The sequence below is a fragment of the Entelurus aequoreus genome, linkage group LG11 (genome assembly GCF_033978785.1).
Source record: "Entelurus aequoreus isolate RoL-2023_Sb linkage group LG11, RoL_Eaeq_v1.1, whole genome shotgun sequence".
Lineage (NCBI taxonomy): Eukaryota > Metazoa > Chordata > Actinopteri > Syngnathiformes > Syngnathidae > Entelurus > Entelurus aequoreus.
The window spans coordinates 61,961,568-61,981,567 of NC_084741.1; the positions used below are offsets into that span (position 1 = coordinate 61,961,568).

A 20,000-nucleotide genomic window follows, 5' to 3' on the forward strand; every position below is an offset into this window, starting at 1 on the left:
ATGATTGTGAGTGTTTGATTTAATGTGAACCATTACATTGGTCCACCGTGAACAATTAGGCATTTCCTTAGTCTGATGTGACAAGGCTAAATTTATTGGAAGCATGTAATGCTTGTAAACCGTAAAAATCCATAAATTAGCCACAGCAGTGTATAAAGCGCAGGGAGTGATCTGGGTTAGCGTCAGGACTCAGGACTTTTTTTTTACTAGTGGGAAGTACGGCCTGGCAGAGGTCTGCACTCTCAAAGTGCTTTTCTAGTTTTTGTTATACATTAGTTTTTCAAATTCATTCAACTGTTGAAATAAATAACGATGATTCTGATTCTGATTCTGATAAATGACATTTTGGCCATCACGCTTCTCACCAGGATTTATGTGATGAAATGGTCAATACAGTCTTTGTACGTGGCTTTTGGTGCACACACGTCTTTAGAGCAACAAATCCAGCACTGACTGTGTATTAGAACAATGTTTTCCCTGATACTTACATTTTGAGGGAAATAAATGACTTAGTGTTTGATAAAACTGCACAGACTGATTTTTTGATTGTATGCACAGCATATCGTCAGTGTAAACAAAGAGCCTGGTTATGTGCTCACCATCACGTATGACTTTCGTGAGGTTCGTAGAACGATGGTTTGAATGTTGGAAGCAGCAATAGCAATGAGTCATGCGGTGCTGGGCTATGGTAGACACATGAGGATCTTCACACGTATCAGTTCCAAGTCACAAAGCTAGAGAAAAGTATTGTCTTTATCATGTGTCAGCCTGTTTGGGGGTGCGGGACACACACACTTGGAAAAAACATAAGTTGAGCCTGTTACTTCTGCCAAGTGTGACACATTTGCTGTCTTCAAAATGGTGTTGTCTGACTGGGCCGCGTCCAAGTTGAACTCATTGAAAATGTATTCCATAGAAACTTTGAGTAAGATTTTGCTGACTGTTTATTCCACGGCATCATTTGCTCCTCACTCAGAGGCCTGGTAAGCATTTTAATTTCAACGCTTTAATTATTATAATTGGTGGATGCAGATTAGCAGCAATTGGAGTTGACTGGTGTCATAAATCCAAAGCTCACTAGTTGCAGAATCTCTGGCAATTCAAAACAGACCACTGTAAACTGGGAGGGGGATTAACCTACCAAGTAATTGCAACTTTTATGAATCATACTGCTTATGAATTCCCCCTCAGCGTGCTACTTGCCAAGTGTGCGTCACAGTGAGCTGATTGAGAAGCCACTGTGCAGTGTAATGTTTTCACTGAGGAGCTGATGGGTGCCAGCTACGACTTGCCGGCTGCACTCGGAGCTTCAATGAAGGAGAAGCATAACCTTAGATGTGTCATTGAACTTAAAAATACACAATGGTAATTACTTCATCATCGAAGTGGTGTGATTGACACTGAAATATATTTCAGTATTACCATTTCTTTGTTTGGTATTTTAGGTCCCCTCAATGTGCACATCTCAGATTTAGATTAACGTTGCTGAACTGCTTGAGAAAAGAATGCGCTGAACTTTCTATTTAAGAGCAAAACCAGAGGACCTCCTCTCCCTTAAATACACACACATTGGCTCATACTCTTGCATTGGTTAAGAAGTGCAAGGAGACATATATTGCATGTGATTGTTGGGGAAATTGAGTGAAAAACAGGTCTGGGGTTGCGGTTTCAGGTTACGGGTTTCAGAGTGACAAGATCCAGAAGCTGGCAAGGCTTGGTATTACCCGGGTGCTTCCTGTACCATTGGTTTGGGATGGGGGTCTGGGTGGAAGCTGCAAGAAAATGTGTGTGTTGCCTTATACAGTTACCCCTGTTAGTGTTTTAACACAGCTCACTGCTCCTACACGCTAACCATTGGGCCCTGTGTTTCAACCAGAGCCCACTGTGGTTTATTTTACAACCTTGAACCACAGTTAGCCTTCAAAACCAAAGCATAGTAATCAGGCCGTCCCAGTTTCCCACTTTTAACAAGCCCTTTTACTTATTTACAATATGATTTGTTGAACAATATAATTTGCTGCGATATTCTCAAGGTATTCAACTTTAAGTTTCTGACAATTATTTATCAGCAGTCATGCAAGGACTATGTAGTCCAGGTCTGGATTTGATTTTTAAAGTCATTGTTTCCTTACGTTTTAAGCGTACACTTAAATTTGTCACAGCATGTAGCAGCACAGCTAGTCTGCATGTGCTCGTTTGCCATTTATAGACGTACATGGCATCAGTTAATGTTGTCATTTCCAGATGGTTCCTCCTTAAATTCTATCATCATGTCAACATCTGATCGCTAACCTGCAACACCTCAAGCCTCAGTGCTCCCAGAAGTCTTCCCAATGGGTCAAATCAAGATTAATGTTCTGCCAAACAATGCAGAGACCCAAGGAATTTAAAACGGTGGAATGTATTGTATAATTAATTTACCATTTTCTGCTATTCTGAGGATTTTTTTTAACATTGTTGTACATATGTTGCCATGATGAAGTGTCTGTGGATTTGTAAGTCCTGCACAAGGTATATTCTGCCAATACTCAAATCGGGTGGAGTGTTTGAATTGCAGCCAAAAACGGCTCTCTTAAGAGCTCAAGTCCAAAAACTTTTTTTACATGGCTGTAAGCAGGGATGGTTATCAAATTCAAGTACCTACTAAATAACGATCAACGTAAAACTAAATGGTACCATATTTCGATACCTTTTGTTACACGTGATGTCACGCCCAGTTGCTAACTCACCACCAGCTAAAGCACTCGACTGCCTCTAGGCAATGTTGCAATTTTCCATGCCAACAAAGCAAGCATGCCTGATAGACATCGCTCAAAATGGCTCCATTTTCAGCTAATTTTCTGCTAGCTCAATGCTAATTTACATAGGATATTCTATATACAGTAAATGCTGCTATTGGCATTAGCAATTTTACAACACCTACACCTTTGGTAATTAATAATACTGTACAACTAATATGCACGTTACGATCAAACACCTGGTGTGTAATAAGTGCAATACTTACGGTACAAACACGTTGTAGGGCTCAACAAAGGACAAGACTGGCAAATTCAGTTTAATGGCAAAGACTACTTCCTAACTACAGCAACACAGCGAAGACCAATATAAATTAAACAAGATAAAACTTTTGGACAGTACTGTTATAATTTTAAGCTCAGTGTTAAATAATAAAAAAAAAACATTTATTACCACATGAACACACACAAAAGTACAGAAAATTGATGCTGATACCAGGAATTGGTACCACATCGATTCAAATGTGAAAGGTACCCATCACGAGCTGTAAGTGACATTGTTGGCGCGCCCTATGGTTTGTGCTCAAAATACTGAAGAATACCATGCATGTAATAAATACAGCTATCATCAAAGTTCATGTTTTGCCAAATGTTTCCCCTTTCGTGAGCTGCAGTTTGCCGTTTTCTCATTAAAATTGTCAAAAAAATGTAACTGCTTTTTGAAAAAATGCACATGAATCAACATGCAGTGCTTACTATGTTTTAAATCTCCTAATTATTTTTTTAAAAGAACTTTGTCATAAAAAAATTCCACCTGTATTTTCCAGCTACCGAGGAAGGTTGGCAAAAATATATGGGCCTACTTTTAAAGTTAAAAGTAAAGTACCACTGATAGTCACACACACTAGGTGTGGTGAAATTACCCTCTGCATTTGACCCATCCCCTTGTTCCACCCCCTGGGAGGTGAGGGGAGCAGTGAGCAGCAGTGGTGGCCGCGCTCGGGAATCATTTTGGTGATTTAACCCCCAATTTCAACCCTTGATTTATTAGACACGATTAGATTCAATTGCATTGACATTTTTTTTTTTTTTTAGGTATTTTGAAGAAGTCCATTTACAGTATATGTGTGTAGACAGAGAGAGAGAGACAATTGCACTGACTTTCTAATGTTTGTTTTTTTTTAGCTATTTTTAAGAAGTTCATTTATATGTGTGTTTGTATATCCAAATGTGTGTGTGTATTTTATGCTAAGGCAAATTATTGGAGGATTAATGAAGTGTATATATCTATTACAATAGATTATATTGAATTAGATCAAATTTCACTGATTCCTTGGACGTGTGCAACACCATATACAGTATGTAGGACAGTGGCATTAGCAGCACAGTACACAGAGTAATGATAAAGTATGAAATACAAATGTATGTATAATACCAACTAAGGCAGAAAGTCATGGTATTGCACAATGCCACTGTGCCTCTCCATTATCTTTCCTCCATCTCCAGCTCTCACAAAAACCTTTTGATAGTTAAAATCACTCTATCCTTCAGCCCTGATCTGCAAAAGGGTATTAAGTATTAGTTGTTTTCCCCCCCTCTTTAATCTGTATGTGCTAGTCACTCGCAGATGATAAAAGTATGTGGGGATGGTGTGTTCCACCTGCCTCACGCTCCTCGTTTTAAGTCATGTGTGTGCATGTTGGTATTGGGAGTGTCGTGCTTTCCCAAAGCCTTCTTTGACTCCTCTTGGCCAAGCAGTGTGGTCCTCACATGACCAATCAAATACGTCAAACCGCCTGTGTCCCCCACGTACACACAGTACAACAAGAAATCTGGCTTCAATTATATTTGCAACCCTAGGGAAGCTTCCACAATTCCTCCCCTCCTCATTTGTTAGAAATGAAGCTCTCTTGTTTTCTGCAAAATGCTGAAATATGCCGTTTGATATTACCAAGAAAAAAGTTTATCATTTCTATTTATGTCGCTGGGGGGGGTGACCCCGCAGCATTGTAGAGAGTTGGCTTCAGACAGTCATGTTGATTATGAGTAAGAGGCTCTGCTAAATGGGCTCAAGTAGAGAGATAATTTGGAAAGCGTATGAGGTAACTGCGGTTTGTTTAATGTGAAATATACAGTTTGGGGATGGTTAGGATGACAGAGGTCGTGTTACATCAAGGCTTGTGAATCCTGACTGACACATCCCACCCAAATCCTTCTTGGTTTGATTCACATTTAACTCTGTTGAGAAATGTGGTTCCAAATGTTGATTAGGGCTCCGTTTCACTTGTTTGTGTGTCAACAATTCCAGCTAAGTCTGGTTACACACTTGTGATCTCCCATCACTGTTGTTCTTGTTCTTGATGCTTATTGTCATAACATAAGACACTCATGAAGGCCTTTCCAGTGTGGCTGAGGGAGGGAAAAAAACGTATGAAAATTAGCACTGACATCGCTGAACCAAATAAAACTACCCGGGCTGCTCCTACATCTGTAGTCATTTTAAACCCTTATTTATTCCATTTAAGCAGTCATTTGAATTCACCAGCACAAATAAACATATCATAACGAACCAAAAGCTTTGATGTCACATGCAGATGCGGGATTGTGATTATTCTTTTGCATCTTGTCTTTCAAATGCAGAACAAGTTACATCATTTTAACTTGCCGCTGATTGTCAGTGATCGTAGAAGTTCAACTACTGGGTCAGCAATTCACTCCCAATACGTTGTCCCAGGTCTTACCAGATTTAAGTTTGTGTCCATTAGGTTTGTCCCGATACCAATAATTTGGTACCGGTACCAAAATGTATATCGATACTTTTCCAAATAAAGGAAACTATGAAGAAGTGTCAGTTTTGGCTTTATTTTAACAGTAAATCTTGCAATACAATTAACATATGTTTCCTATTGCACTCAAAGAACAATTTTACAAGGTTAAAATATAAATCAAAAGGCATAAAACACATTGTGTTTTTCTTATTTACAATTTACAATTTTCCCTATTACGTAGTGTGCCATAATCAAGGGTTGGATTAGAATATAATAAAAAAAGCTTTATTTACATTAGGGTTGTACGGTATACCGGTATTAGTATAGTACCGCAATGCTAATGAATCATTTTCGGTACTATACCGTCTCTGAAACGTACCGATCCCGCACCCTCCCCGCGCCCGCGTCGAAGTCACGTCGTGACATTGCTGGTTTGCGAGCAGAGTAGCATGTTCGGCGGCACACAATCACTGAGTACTTACAAGCAGACACTGTGTGTAGACAGAATAAAGAGAACGGACGCATTTTGGCTTAAAAACTAACGATAAAGGTGAAGTTATAACACTGAAACACCCTCAGGAAGAGATGCTTTAAGACATAGCGGCTAAAGTCCATCCGCTGTTGGCAGTGTTTTAGCTACGTCTAAAATCACTAATCCTCGCCTCCATGGCGACAAATAAATTAAGTTTCTTACAAATATAATCCCTGCCGGACGAGGAATAGCTAAACATGTTTCACTACACACCGTAGCTCACCGCCGTCAAAATGTAAACAAATGCCATTGGTGGATCTACACCTAACATCCACTGTAATGGTATCAAGTACGGGCACGTATGTAGTCGATACTACTATGATAATTTCGAAATTTTTTGGCATCACAACATCTTCTTTTGTCTTTTTAAAATGTATATTATGTTTATGAACTCAGGAAATATGTCCCTGGACACATGAGGACTTTGAATATGACCAATGTATGATCCTGTAACTACTTGGTATCGGATTGATACCCAAATTTGTGGTATCATCCAAAACTAATGTAAAGTATCAAACAACAGAAGAATAAGTGATGATTACATTTTAACAGAAGTGGAGACAGAACATGTTAAAAGAGAAAGTATGCAGATATTAACAGTAAATTAACAAGTAGATTAATAATTGATTTTATACTACTTGTCCTTAATAATGTGGACAAAATAATAGAATGATAAATGACACAATATGTTACTGCATATGTCAGCAGACAAATTAGGAGCCTTTGTTTGTTTACTTACTACTAAAAGACAAGTTGTGTAGTATGTTCATTATTTTATTTAAGGGCTTAACTGCAATAACAAACATATAAAGCCAGAAATGCAATTTTTTTGTGGTCCCCTTTATTTAGAAAAGTACCGAAAAGTATCGACATAATTTTAGTACCGGTACCAAAATATTGGTATCGTTACAACACTAATTGACATTATATTAAATGATTCATGATTTATGGTTGCCAATCCTGGTATGTGCTTTAAGAAAAATACAAATATTAGTAAGTACTAAAAACAAAACTATGGATAAATGTGCCCAGATAAGCCTTGTAGCAGGTAAAACACACATCTGTTAAAGATAAAACACAAATTTTAGCAATTTGTTCCAAATTTCAGTCATTTTACCTGCAGTAGTTGACGTTAGATGGGCGGTCTTAACTCAGCTAATATTTGGCATCAAGCCAAGCAGATGTGTGCGCGTCTAAGTATCTACATGTTATGTATCTACATATTTTGTATATACATGTGCACAACAGAGGAGCTGTTAACTTATGAGAGTAGCGTACAGTATATGTGTTTGCAAGAATGGCATCGTGTTGGCTGAGTGACGTCAGGGAGTGAGTGGGCGAGTACAAAGAGAGAAGAGCGTGCGCACTGCGCAGTCGAGTGTTGAACGGGTCCGGTTGTGTCCTGCTAAACTAATAATAAAACAAGATTGTTACAAATCGGCGGCCTTGAATTCTGACCGGAAAGCGGATCTTAGCAGGCCCATTGCGGGGTAAAGTGAACTGAAGGGAACGTCTCCCCTTCGCTCCTGTACTACGGTCTGCATAGGAGCGAACAGCAGGACAGGTGTAACAACAACATCATTACCTGTCATTCTTTATAACTCCTTGCACTGGTCTGAATGTTCATTATTTAAATGTTTACCTAGGTTTGAAGCAAAGGTGGTAATACTAATCGCCACATTTGGCGAGGCGTGTTTTAAAGCAACACTTGAAGAGCGGCGCTTCCTTGTTTAAAGCGTCACCTTTACTGTTAGTTTTGCAGCCCAAATACTTCCATATTGTACTTCACGCGATTTTTATTAACCAGTAGAATTGTCGGGGTTTTTTTGCCATTCTTCCCCACCACGATGTTATTGCCTGTATGCACTTTGTGTGTGCGTTTTGACAGAGTCAACATAATGCGCCACGGCTCTGTAGTCACCGCCACACAGCAGCACTTATATGGAAGAACGGTACCGGTACTTTTCAAAGGCAGTATAGTACCGATTTGAATCAATTAGTATCGCGGTACTTTGTTAGTACCGGTATACCAAACAACCCTAGTGTCCTTTTAAGTGGACGTCCTGTACCTCCAAGGTATGTTACACAGCTTGTTTGAGCACCACACCAACAACTCCCATGTTTTTATTTCTTTTAGGCACGCATTGAACCTTGGTATCCTTCGCGACCCTGGCTCAGAGGTGGAGGATCGTCAGTACCAGGTCGACCTCCAGTCCATCAACATTGGGACAGCTCAATGGGAGCAACTCAAACCGGAGAAGGAGGGAACAAAAGGAGGCGCATCAGCGGACAGTGAGAGGAACTCCCAGAACCCGGCCCTAGAATGGAACATGTCCAGCAGGTCTGGTTTAATATTATTACTACCTATTATTTAATATTAGTACTACTATTACTACCTCTACCAGGAGGTTAAATGGTCACTGAAGTTTGTCTCCTCGTTAGATTCTGTTAAAACTTTGGGATATGAAAGAAGTGATTCGAGTTTGTGGGTAATCTGGATAATTTTTACTACGTTGCCTTACGATTATGTTACGAAGCTCAACTTCTTTCTTTGTGGATGCTAGCGGCCCAACTCCACCCACAGAGACAAAGACATTGAATGACTGACAAGAGGGTTCACTCTGTCTATTTCCTTCCTCTATAGATAGCTCAAAGGGTTAGGGAATTTAAAACAAGTTATTAGATTTTTTGGGTGATGCGGATAATTTTTACTCTTAGTTTACCTAACCTAGGCCCCGCCTCTACCTACAGGTACAAAGGCGGTGGATGACTGACAAGATGGTTGACTTTGTTCATTCAAGTACACTATAGATAATTCAAAAAGTTATGGGTGTAGTTTGATTAAACCTTCAGGGAATTTGAGAATGGGCTAAGAAACAAGGGATTAGATTTTGTTGTTGATCAGGCTCACCATCTCAATTTAGGAAATAAAAAAAAAAGGATTCCTAACATTTACAGTGGTATTTTAAATATCAGTTAACCAAGAACCACTAATGTATGGTAAAACATTTTTCTTTTTTTCTTCTCATGCTCAAATTGTTTTAACGCTCTTTGTTGCGGCTAAGCACATTTCACTCCTATATTATGGTTAGTTTCAAAATTGTACAACCTTTGGGGCATTTAAGTGTTAAGGTAGCCGCATAGAAATATACGACCCATCATTGTTTTTAAAAGTTTTGATGTGGGAGCAACATGCAGTCATTGATGTTAGCTCCATTATATGGAGCCTCTCTGAGCACATAATTACTAACTTTTGACATGTTTTATGGGCTCGGGAGCTAAAACAAGCATTGAGTGTAACAGCCTGTTTGGCCTCATATCCATTTTTCTACTCATGTTTTGAGAGGGAACTGTCCAAAAAAAATCACGGAATCACTGACTAAGAATTCAGATTTTTTCTCCATCAACTAAATATAATCTGTATGGAAGAATGCAGTACAAAATCAACATGGGCCTCAGATCATCAAGAGATAGACTGAGACTGGATGAGGCAATGTTTAACAATTGTGTTGCCTTTACAAAAAGAACATTTTTAATTGTACTATTATCACTACTATAATGCAGGCTACTGTGTTGTGCAGTATCTATAACACCCTCGCAAGAATCTGGAAACTTCTCCCACTCGTGATATTGATACACACACTTGAACAAGCAGGTCAACCTTGAGTATTCATGTTTACAGAGAAGACTATAAAAATGGGACCCATTACCTCCCTGCTTGGCACTCAGCATCAAGGGTTGGAATTGGGGGTTAAATCACCAAAGCGCGGCCACTGCTGCTGCTCACTGCTCCCCTTACCTCCCAGGGGGTGGAACAAGGGGATGGCTCAAATGCAGGGTAATTTCACCACACCTAGTGTGTGTGTGTGTGTGTGTGTGTGTGTGTGTGTGTGTGTGTGTGTGTGTGTGTGTGTGTGTGTGTGTGTGTGTGTGTGTGTGTGTGTGTGTGTGTGTGTGTGTGTGTGTGTGTGTGTGTGTGTGTGTGTGTGTGTGTGTGTGTGTGTGTGTGACTATCAGTGGTACTTTAACTTTATTATGCAGACTGTTGGTTGACTGGCACCAGCTATTTGAGAAAGAACTGTCTTCTGCCCGAGTGCAGCTGGGATTGCCTACATTCCCCTGCCAATTCGAGAGGGTCAAGCGGTAGAAAATGGATGTATGGATAAACAGGTCTTGTTGTGAATTTAGATTTTGAGATGCTGTGCAATAACCTTAAAGTGGTTTCAAGACAACTTCAAATATGTGTTATCCTTAATACTTTATATTTTAGTTGACAAAATCTACTGTAGTTTTATTTGGCTAAAATGTTGAGGAATTAAGTCAACTAAAACTAGACAAACTAAATCCATATAGATTACTAAAATATAATAACTATAATATATTTTTGCTGAAAGGACCTGCTCAGTGGCCTTGTGGTTAGAGTGTCCGCCCTGAGACTGGAAGGTCGTGAGTTCAAACCCCTGCCGAGTCATACCAAAGACTATAAAAATGGAACCCATTGCCTCCCTGCTTGGCACTCAGCATCAAGGGTTGAAATTGGGGGTTAAATCACCAAATGATTCCAGAGCGTGGCCACCGCTGCTGCTCACTGCTCCTCTCACCTCACAGGGGGTGAACATGGGATGGGTCAAATGCAGAGGATAATTTCACCACACCTAGTGTGTGTGTGACTATCAGTGGGATTTTAACTTTAGAACTAAATTAAAACTGCTGTCAAAATTAACACTGTTAATAACATAAACATTTTTAGTCATCCATCCATTTCTACTGCTTGTCCCCCTCGGGGTCGCGGCAGGTGCTGGAGCCTATTATCACAGCTGCATTCGGGCGGAAGGCGGGGTAGACCCTGAACAAGTCGCCACCTCATCGCAGGGCCAACACAGACAGACAACATTCACACACTATAGTGACAATTTAGTGTTGCCAATCAACCTATCCCTAGGTGCATGTCTTTGGAAGTGGGAGGGAACCCACACAGTCACAGGGAGAACATGCCAACTCCACACAGAAAGACCCCGAGCCCGGGATCCAACCCAGGACCTTCGTATTGTGAGGCACATACACTAACCCCTGTGCCAAAGTAAAATCCCAACATCTTCCTCGTAATTCGGGAATTTGAATTTGAATGTCCACTGGGTCCTATCTGTGTTCAATTTATTCCACACACCCTTAAAGTCTGCATGTTACGTTGTTTGGTGACTTTTAATTTGTCCACAGTTGTAATTAAGAATGGTTGCTTGTTTATAAGTGCCCTGTGATTTACTGGCGTCCAGTCCATAGTGTACCCCACCTCTCACCCAAAGTTAGCTGGGATAGGTTCCAGCTCACCCATGACCCTATAGCATAAACAGTAGATTATAGAAAACCTATACAAAGCTATATGTTTGAATTAGTCTTTCGTAGTGCACAATGTACTAGAATTCCATAAAAAAATGTACACCGACGGCATTTTGAAAATATATTCTTAATATGTAATAATTTATTACAGATTGCGGAAAAAGTTAATACATATTGCATTAAAACAATTCATTACAACATGTGGCACATATTTACCAAATGCAGAATTTATTCAAATGTTTGTACATTTAGTCAGGTTGTTACATAATATAGCATTATTACATAATGTGGTTTGACTGTGTATATTTGCATTGCATCTGGGATTGTTATGGTACAATGTCTCACTTCTTGATTTCATACAAAGCATAAACAGCACAGCTACAACTTCAGTAGGGGGGGAAAAGTCAAGTTCGCAGCTTTGCTTGTTTCCTGCAATTAGTGGCAAAATCCATCGCTTGAATTGAAACAGGATTTGACACACATCACTTCCCAATTTCTCACCCCTTCCTTGTTTTATACAATGATAAGCTCACACGCTCTCCTGTTTTGGCCTCTTGGCATGTTCGAGCCACAGTTTTTTGGGTATAACTCGAGTAGTTGTGGATGTGCAGTAGCCTCAGTCAGCTTCCTGAGGTTTTGTGAGGGGATCCACTTACTGGAACTGTCTTCATTCCAGTGTGTTCCTTAAGTTGGAAAGACCCTTTGTCATGGCCCTGTGAACTCCCTCCATGTCCCAGTTTGTCAAACTTTTCTCTTTTTGCACATAATGCTGCTTTATGTTCACACGTTATTGTGTTTGTTTGGAATAAAAGCCACGCTTTCCATGTATCGTCGAACCTAAATTTTTGGCACCCCCCCCCCCCCCTTTTCATAAGATTCCGTTTTTTACTAAGTTTTTGCCAAATTTATGCCCTGATTTTTGTGCATTGTCTTGGTTATCGTACGGCCTAACATTGTACGTAACAAACTATTCTGTTTGCTAATTTATCATTCCATGGACGTGAGTGCCCTAACAAAAAATTCCACATATTAGAGACACAGTCTTTATGGTGTTTTTTATTTAATATCAGTGTAAAATAACCCAGCGTGAGCCCAAAGAAATTCACAAGCGAAAGCTATTTTGATGAAGTAGTCGAATAACAGTATTGAATTTAAATAACAACTCGTAGCGAATTACGAATGGGGTGTTTGGCTATGTGTTTTAGCCGGCAAAGTCTGCAACCGGATGCACAAAGGTATCGAAATATCAGAATCAAAATCAGAATAGTTTTTATTGCCATTGTTTGAGAACGGGTTCACAAACTAGGATTTTTATTTTTATTTTTATTTTTTATTTTTTATTATTTTTTTTTATTCCTAGTTTGTGAACCCGTTCTCAAACAATGCCAATAAAAACTATTCTGATTCTGATATTTCGATACCTTTGTGCGTCCGGTTGCAGACTTTGCCGGCTAAAACACTTGGCCAAACAAGCATTCAAAAATCACACAGAGGGAACTCAGTCCAACTGCCGCCAGGTAATGTTGCAATGTTCCATGCCAACAACTCAAGCATGCCTGATAGAAAACACAACACGTACAGTAAGGCTCCACTTTTTAAAATGTGCTAGCTCAGTGCTAGTTTAAGAAGGATATGCCATAATCATTCTACTGATTAGCATTCGAGATTTTACATGGGAAGTTCAACACCAACAATTTGGTAATGTAAACTACAACTAAGATGCATGTTACAATCAAACATCTGGTGTGTAATAAATACAATACTCACAGTATAAACACTTGGAAGGGTGCAACAAAAGACGAGACTGGCACGTTTAACTTACTGTATTTTCCAGGCTATGAGTGCACCGGTATTTAAGCCGCAACCCCCAAATTTGAGAAGAAATTCATATTTTTACATATTTAGCCACATATAAACCGCAGATATATACGAAATATTTTGTAAATATTTATTTACATACCTTAATTGTTTCCAAACAATCCCTGCCGCATGGCATGGCTGTAAAATCACTGATCAAACAAAACAGAAGTCATCGTCATGGAATCATTAGATGCAGAAGCTCATTCTCCAATCAGTTAAACCGACTCAATAACTCCACTGAGACGTTTTAGTGAATTTATGAAACTGAAACAATACAACAAGAATGCCATTGTAATACTAACACAGACACTTGTAAACGTGTTAGCATATTAGCTAATGCTAACAACGCTAGCTTGATTACAGTGTTGTGATTACAATTGTTTTGTAAAACTTACAAACGTTGCTTGGAGTGATATGTAGAATCCTTTTGAGCACACACGATATGGACATTTATACTTCCAGTTCAAGGCACAAAACAGTAAGTACATTTCCAACCCACAGCACCTGCAGTGAGTGAACTTGTCCAAAAGATGGTGCCAATGCACAAATAATAATTACATCTTTTCATTGTCTCGTTTGGTGTATTATGACAACTGTTTGTTGTATACAAAACAATATAGCCGTTAGCGCCGAAAAAACATGAATTAGTGGCCCTGTTTTTTTAGGGGTTCAAAGTGTTAGAAAAACATCTTGCAATTGCAAATGCATGCAAAGTGTACTATACAATACTTTCAAATGAGACTCAGAAGTGTAAGAAATTAAGATATAAGAACTGGACAGCACATTAAATTAATAAAACAATTACCATGTATTAACATGTAAACACTCGGAAGTACCAGAAATTGGTACTGTTGAGTACTGGTATTGATTCTCAGGTACCGGAACTTGGTACCATATTGATTCAAATGTTGAAGGTACCCCCATTCCTTCTGTAAATAGGATTGTATGGATTTGCATTACTACCTCATTTTAAAATTGCTTTACTTTTTATATGATTCAGTTTTTGTCTGACCCTTTGGAACAGATTAATGATGAAAATGGAGGTACTAGTGTAACGTTGTTTACTCTGCATCCACTCTAAGGTGTGCAGAGACGCACACACAGCTCAATATCAGAGGCCTCCCGTATATTACTGGTAAACTGAGCCTTATGCCTTTTTGCCTTTCTGGTGAATGACAACACCTGTCCCTTGCAACGAGACACTAACTGTTTCAATCCCTGTCTGAGGGGAGATTAGCCAGCACCAATTGCCCTCATAGATCATTTCACCTCTGAATTAAACCTCTTTCAAACACTATTCAAAGAAATGTGTCAGTAAATATAAGCTGGGCGGCAGCGGTAATGCTTATTTGTGTCGCAGAAGTGAATATGATAGTGGGTCTGGCTGAGTACTGTACTCCAGCCCATTTAGAAACCGGGACTTTTATAATCTCAGCCAACTGTAAATATTACACAGCGTGATTGTGTTTTAATGGCAGCAGATGTGGCAATTAACACCACCTTATAAAGCTGGCTTGTATATTTGTTTTACTGCTAACAAATGTTCCCACAAATATGAGTTGATTGTGGGAATTCACTCCAGTGAAATGAAGAAAGCTGATGTTAGAAGGTCTCTACTTGATCTTGTGTATACAATTAGGAGGTGTTCCCATTTGGGACTTGTCAAATAATGTCTCACTGTGTCTCTAAGCATATGTCAGCTTCCAGTTAAAATATACTGGGCCAGGAATTTAAATATTTTATTTGTGGACATTATGGACAAGTCCAGCTACAAGAAAAACACAATCACTGGTGAGTTCAGTTGATGATATGATGTGCTATTTCAAGTGTATGAAAGGGGTCTGGTTGGCAACTTGAGGCATAATTAATAATAATACTCAATGGGTCATATTTTAAGTATTTCCAAATACATCAACACAATCTAATGAGATAAAATCAGTTCTGCTTTGACTAGGCTAATCATAATTATCGCTTTTGACTGACATTAATTTCACATTGTTTGAGATATTGTTGTTTTAGTTTGGTAAAGGTGTAGAGTAGCACTGCGTCATACTGAGAGCTCTTTCTAATACTCCATCACTCTCATGTTACTAAATTAGATCACCAAAATATTGGAAACCTCTCTCAGTACAATGTATCGCAGTCCTATGAGCGCTGCAATCTACAATAAACATACCGTGGACCCTCGATTTATGAACGTGTTTCTTGAACAGTGTTTGTAAATCGGAAAGTTTGTATATTCAGGCAAATTTCCCCCATAAAATCAATGTAAAAATGAATAATGGGTTCCAGCCTCAACAAAAGTCCATATTTTACTAAAAGTATGTAACTATGGACACAATATAAAGTGCTATATGATACTATAAAACAAGCAAACATGGCAAGGAGGTGATGGATCTTTCTATTTAATAACATAGTCAAAACAAAAACGAGCTCAACTTTCCTCTTTCCCATCGGCCCTGCCGACATGCACACGCATTGTCACTAGTCCTGTGGTGCACTCAGTTTGAAACCACAAAACTCCTTAACTTTAACAGCCAGGTCACTACAATGATTAGAATTTAAAAAAAAAAAACCCTGTTTGTTAAATCATCTTTGGGGTGTGTGTGGGATGGGGGGTAGGCAGTGTGGACAACGCTGTGAATACTTCCTGAATGTTTCAAACCACACATTGCTTCTCCATTGTTTTCTTTGGACTTATATTGAGCTAGAATTTTTTTTAAAAAAGCTGTAGAGTGGCAAAAAAAAACCTCACTTGAAAGGCACACAAAGTAGCATAGTAGCTAACTGACAGCACTGTGCTCTGCTGACAGAGATTGATAAACCCGCCCACAATGTGCTGCAGGCACACAATGGGTGGATGAAATATTCGTACACTGACAAAAGGTTCATAAAACTAAGCATATTTCGGTTCGGTCTGTGATTGGTAAATCCAAAAGTTTGTATAATGAGGGGTTTGTAAATTTAAGTTCCATTGTACTGTTAAATTAATGCCTTTCTGAAATTGTCACAAAGGATTTCAGTGTCCCGTGTTGCTCAATGACACAGTTGTACGTGTGAGCTAACCATATTATTTAACGTTGTCATATGTATTTTTGTAGCATAAGGAGGCACCAGGAGCGCCGCGCCATCCTGACACCCATTGTGACTGACTTCTCGGTCCGTGTAACTGCTGCCCCTGCCATCATCTTCAGCAAGAATCTGTCCCATGATATTGGACTAGCAGAGGTCAGTGCACTGAGCACAGCCGTGAAAGAATCAGAGCACTATTTTCATTAAAACAGTTGAAGTTGGATTATCTATGTTGTAGAAGTTGTATCGTTTGACCATGACCGGTTTTTGCCTTCTTAACATATAGTAAGTCGCTCATTAGGAATGGCACAACTAGTACTCCATGTAAGGGACGTTTTTTAACCAACAAAGTTCAACCTTCTGCTTATACAGCTAATGTTTTCTGGCACAGGTCGCTACAACTTCCTGCTCCTCTGATGCCTACTCCCTCTACGCTAGTGTGCCACTGCACAATGCATTATATAATTTCCACTGGCATGACCATCAGGCTTGTGAAAAATTTCAAATTTGGAAATTAAATTCATTTGACGGTTTGTAATTTGAATTAAATTGTGTGGATTTCCTCCGGGTACTCCGGCTTCCTCCCACCTCCAAAGACATGCACCTGGAGATAGGTTGATTGGCAACACTAAATTGGCCCTAGTGTGTGAATGTGAGTGTGAATGTTGTCTGTCTATCTGTGTTGGCCCTGCGATAAGGTGGCGACTTGTCCAGGGTGTACCCCGCCTTCCGCCCGAATGCAGCTGAGATAGGCTCCAGCCCGAAAAGGACAAGCGGTAGAAAATGGATGGATGGATGGTTCCATCTCACATGATGGTGAATTAGAATTTGAATTGAAAATTCAAAAAGTAGATTTCAATTGCAATTCAGAGAAATCTATTATTGCCAATTAGCATGAAGAATTTGTCACGTTTAAAATGTTTTGGGTTAAAGGGGCTGTTTGCAACTTGTTTTTTAAACCAAAAGCTGCATCAAGGATACCACCGGCTAGCTCATGTTACCATTAGTAATTCAACAAAACATAAAATTTGTCACAATCTATCATTTTAATCGAATAGAAAATTGCTTGTTGGCCAGATGAGTTAGTCGGACGTTCAAGGCTGTCACTCAACATAATGCTTATGACTCTTTAGAAAGTTATCTTCCTCTTGGCAGCCACGTGAAAGTTGCAAACAGCCACTTTAAATACTAAAAATAATTTTCAAACACTAAAATTTAACACTTGGAATAATTTGGAATACTTTTTCTTTGAAAATGAACAAGTGACACAACATCCTGATTCATTACATTTCTTAAGTGATACATTGTTGCATCTACTTAAAAGCTTTTATCAATGTTGGAACTATAGGTAACCTTCAGAGATGTCAACAGAAAGGCTTTCAATATAAAGCCCAGAGAAGGCTTGCCAACAATTTTGAATAATTTGATAAGTAAAGCATTTTAATCAAATTAAAATCATCTGTTCTATAGAATGTTTTTATTTTTAATTGTCAATTACCATAAAACATTTGCTGTAACTAAGATACAATGTAGTTCATAGGTTTATTTATTCTATAAAATATGCAAAACAATCATTCATGGGATATACTGTAAAGCAGTGGTTCTCTAACTTTTTTCACCAAGTAACACCTCAGGAAACACGAGGCTCTCCAAGTACCACCATAATGACCAAAATTTAAATACAGTAGTGTAGTAGGCCTTAGTATTCATTAAAACAAGGCAGAGGTTTTATTTAACAAGTGCATTTAATATTTTTGACAACTGTAGCATTACACACAATGTACAAACATCATCAACAATGATACTCTATATACAGTTGATATTTACAGACGTCTTTGGCGTACCACTAATTGCAGCCCGCGTACAGTTTGAGAATCACTGCTGTAAAGCATGATTCTGGAATACACCAAAAATTATTATGATGGCATTTTTTAGAATTTAATCTCTACTTCCTTCAATTCAAAATTTGAATTGTAATGCCACTTCTTATTTTTAACCTCAATTCAATTTGTGAGTCATTCTTCATTCAATTGGTAATTTTCCACAGACTTGTTGGCCATACACACCTAAAAATGTCACCCTTCGTGTATAGGTTCTAATATTGATTATGGTAATATAGTGGGTATCAGGATCTAACATTACTATATTAAAAGCACAACAAATACATTGACAATTCTTAAAATTCTGAAAACCGAGAGGAAAGATTCAAAATATTTATTAGACTCTGTTTATAAAATATGTGGAAGACGATGCACAAAGTTCACAAATTTTCTATTAGATGAAGAAGCTCCACCTCACTTTTTGATTGTGTATTTGTGCTATTGTTCCTGTGCAGGACTTAGTGGTATGTGGCCACTCTCTGGAAGTTAACGTGACCAGCAGTTTGGATTTCTACCTCAGCATTGCTCAGGTGCACCTCCTTCATCAGCTTCTGAAGGACAATATGGTGGCCATGGGAGCTACTGTGCAAGGCACTGAGGTACACAGCAGATAATGACAATGTTTTCTCTATTGTTGCAGTTTCCCGTCTTAACTACCATGTTGATGCTGTATCTTCTCAATGGGCAACACTATATACATAAAACCTAGCTACTGTATACACTACCAGTCAAAAGTTTTAGAACACTTCATTTATAGCGATAAGTAAGTACATCTACATATTTTACTGGTACTTCGGATTATAATCAGCATTTTAATACTAAACACCATCTGCTGTCAATCTTGTTGTTTTGTAAAACCCCTTAATGTAAGAACCATAAATGTTTGGACGGTGACAGTTTTCATTGTATTTGACTTAAAAATTTATATTAGAAAAAAAACATTTGATAAAAAATGCGATAAAGCATGCGATTGAACAGGTGTGACAAAATAATGGCATTTACTTATGAGGGACCAAGCCTTCCGCTGCTCAGCCCCTCATCTTTGGAACGCACTAACCCCAGACCTTTTCAATATGGACTAATTTTCCCTCTTTAAATCAAGACTTGAAACAGACTTATTCCTGACTGCTTATTTACTGTACATTTCAGCTACCTTTGTTGTTTCATATCTAATTATTTTATGGGTTCCTGTTTTTTAAAATATGTATTAAATTTATTTTTTTCTTTATTGTACGGTTGTCCTTGAGTGCCATGAAAGGCGTCTTACAAATAAAATGTATTATTATTATTCTTACCACTTAGGAATTAAAGCTATAGGTACAGGATAGGATTTGACAAATACCGAGGTCAAAAATTGGTGGTCCAAGAGGAACTTTGAAAGGCTGAAATCATGGGTATCCTAGCACCATATAAATTATATTACTTTGAGTAACAAAATGAATTTCCAGAATAACAAAAGCTTTAATTGAGAGATAACTATCTATCACTCACCTAACATCTTTGATACTCAGCATGATTTTGTAACAGTCCATTTTTTACTCTTCCATTTTTCAGTCCACTTCAATATCCTAAAGTTTAGCATATTAAACGATTTTAACATCATTAAAACATAATTTTTAAAAACATGCCACATTTTCAACTACTACCAGGGTTCGAACCCAAGACCTTATGGTTTGCATTGCAAGTACTGACTACGTCTGCCACAGAGCCACCGAAAGTGTAGGGGGAGATTTTGCCTTCATGTTTTAATCAGTGACAGAGCATGACGTGATCAGGAATACATTTGGGGTAAAATATTATATGAAGTGCCTTGTAA

At 38.6% G+C, this 20,000-nt stretch overlaps 1 protein-coding gene across 1 annotated transcript in view; it reads left to right on the forward strand.

The window, feature by feature from the left end:
* Nucleotides 1–20,000, forward strand: part of LOC133660324 (intermembrane lipid transfer protein VPS13B-like) — a 563,168-nt gene that overhangs the window by 299,315 nt on the left and 243,853 nt on the right. Inside the window, 3 exon segments of the mRNA XM_062063728.1 lie at nt 8,173–8,376; nt 16,334–16,460; nt 18,640–18,783. Of these exon segments, the coding sequence (XP_061919712.1) occupies nt 8,173–8,376; nt 16,334–16,460; nt 18,640–18,783 (475 nt within the window).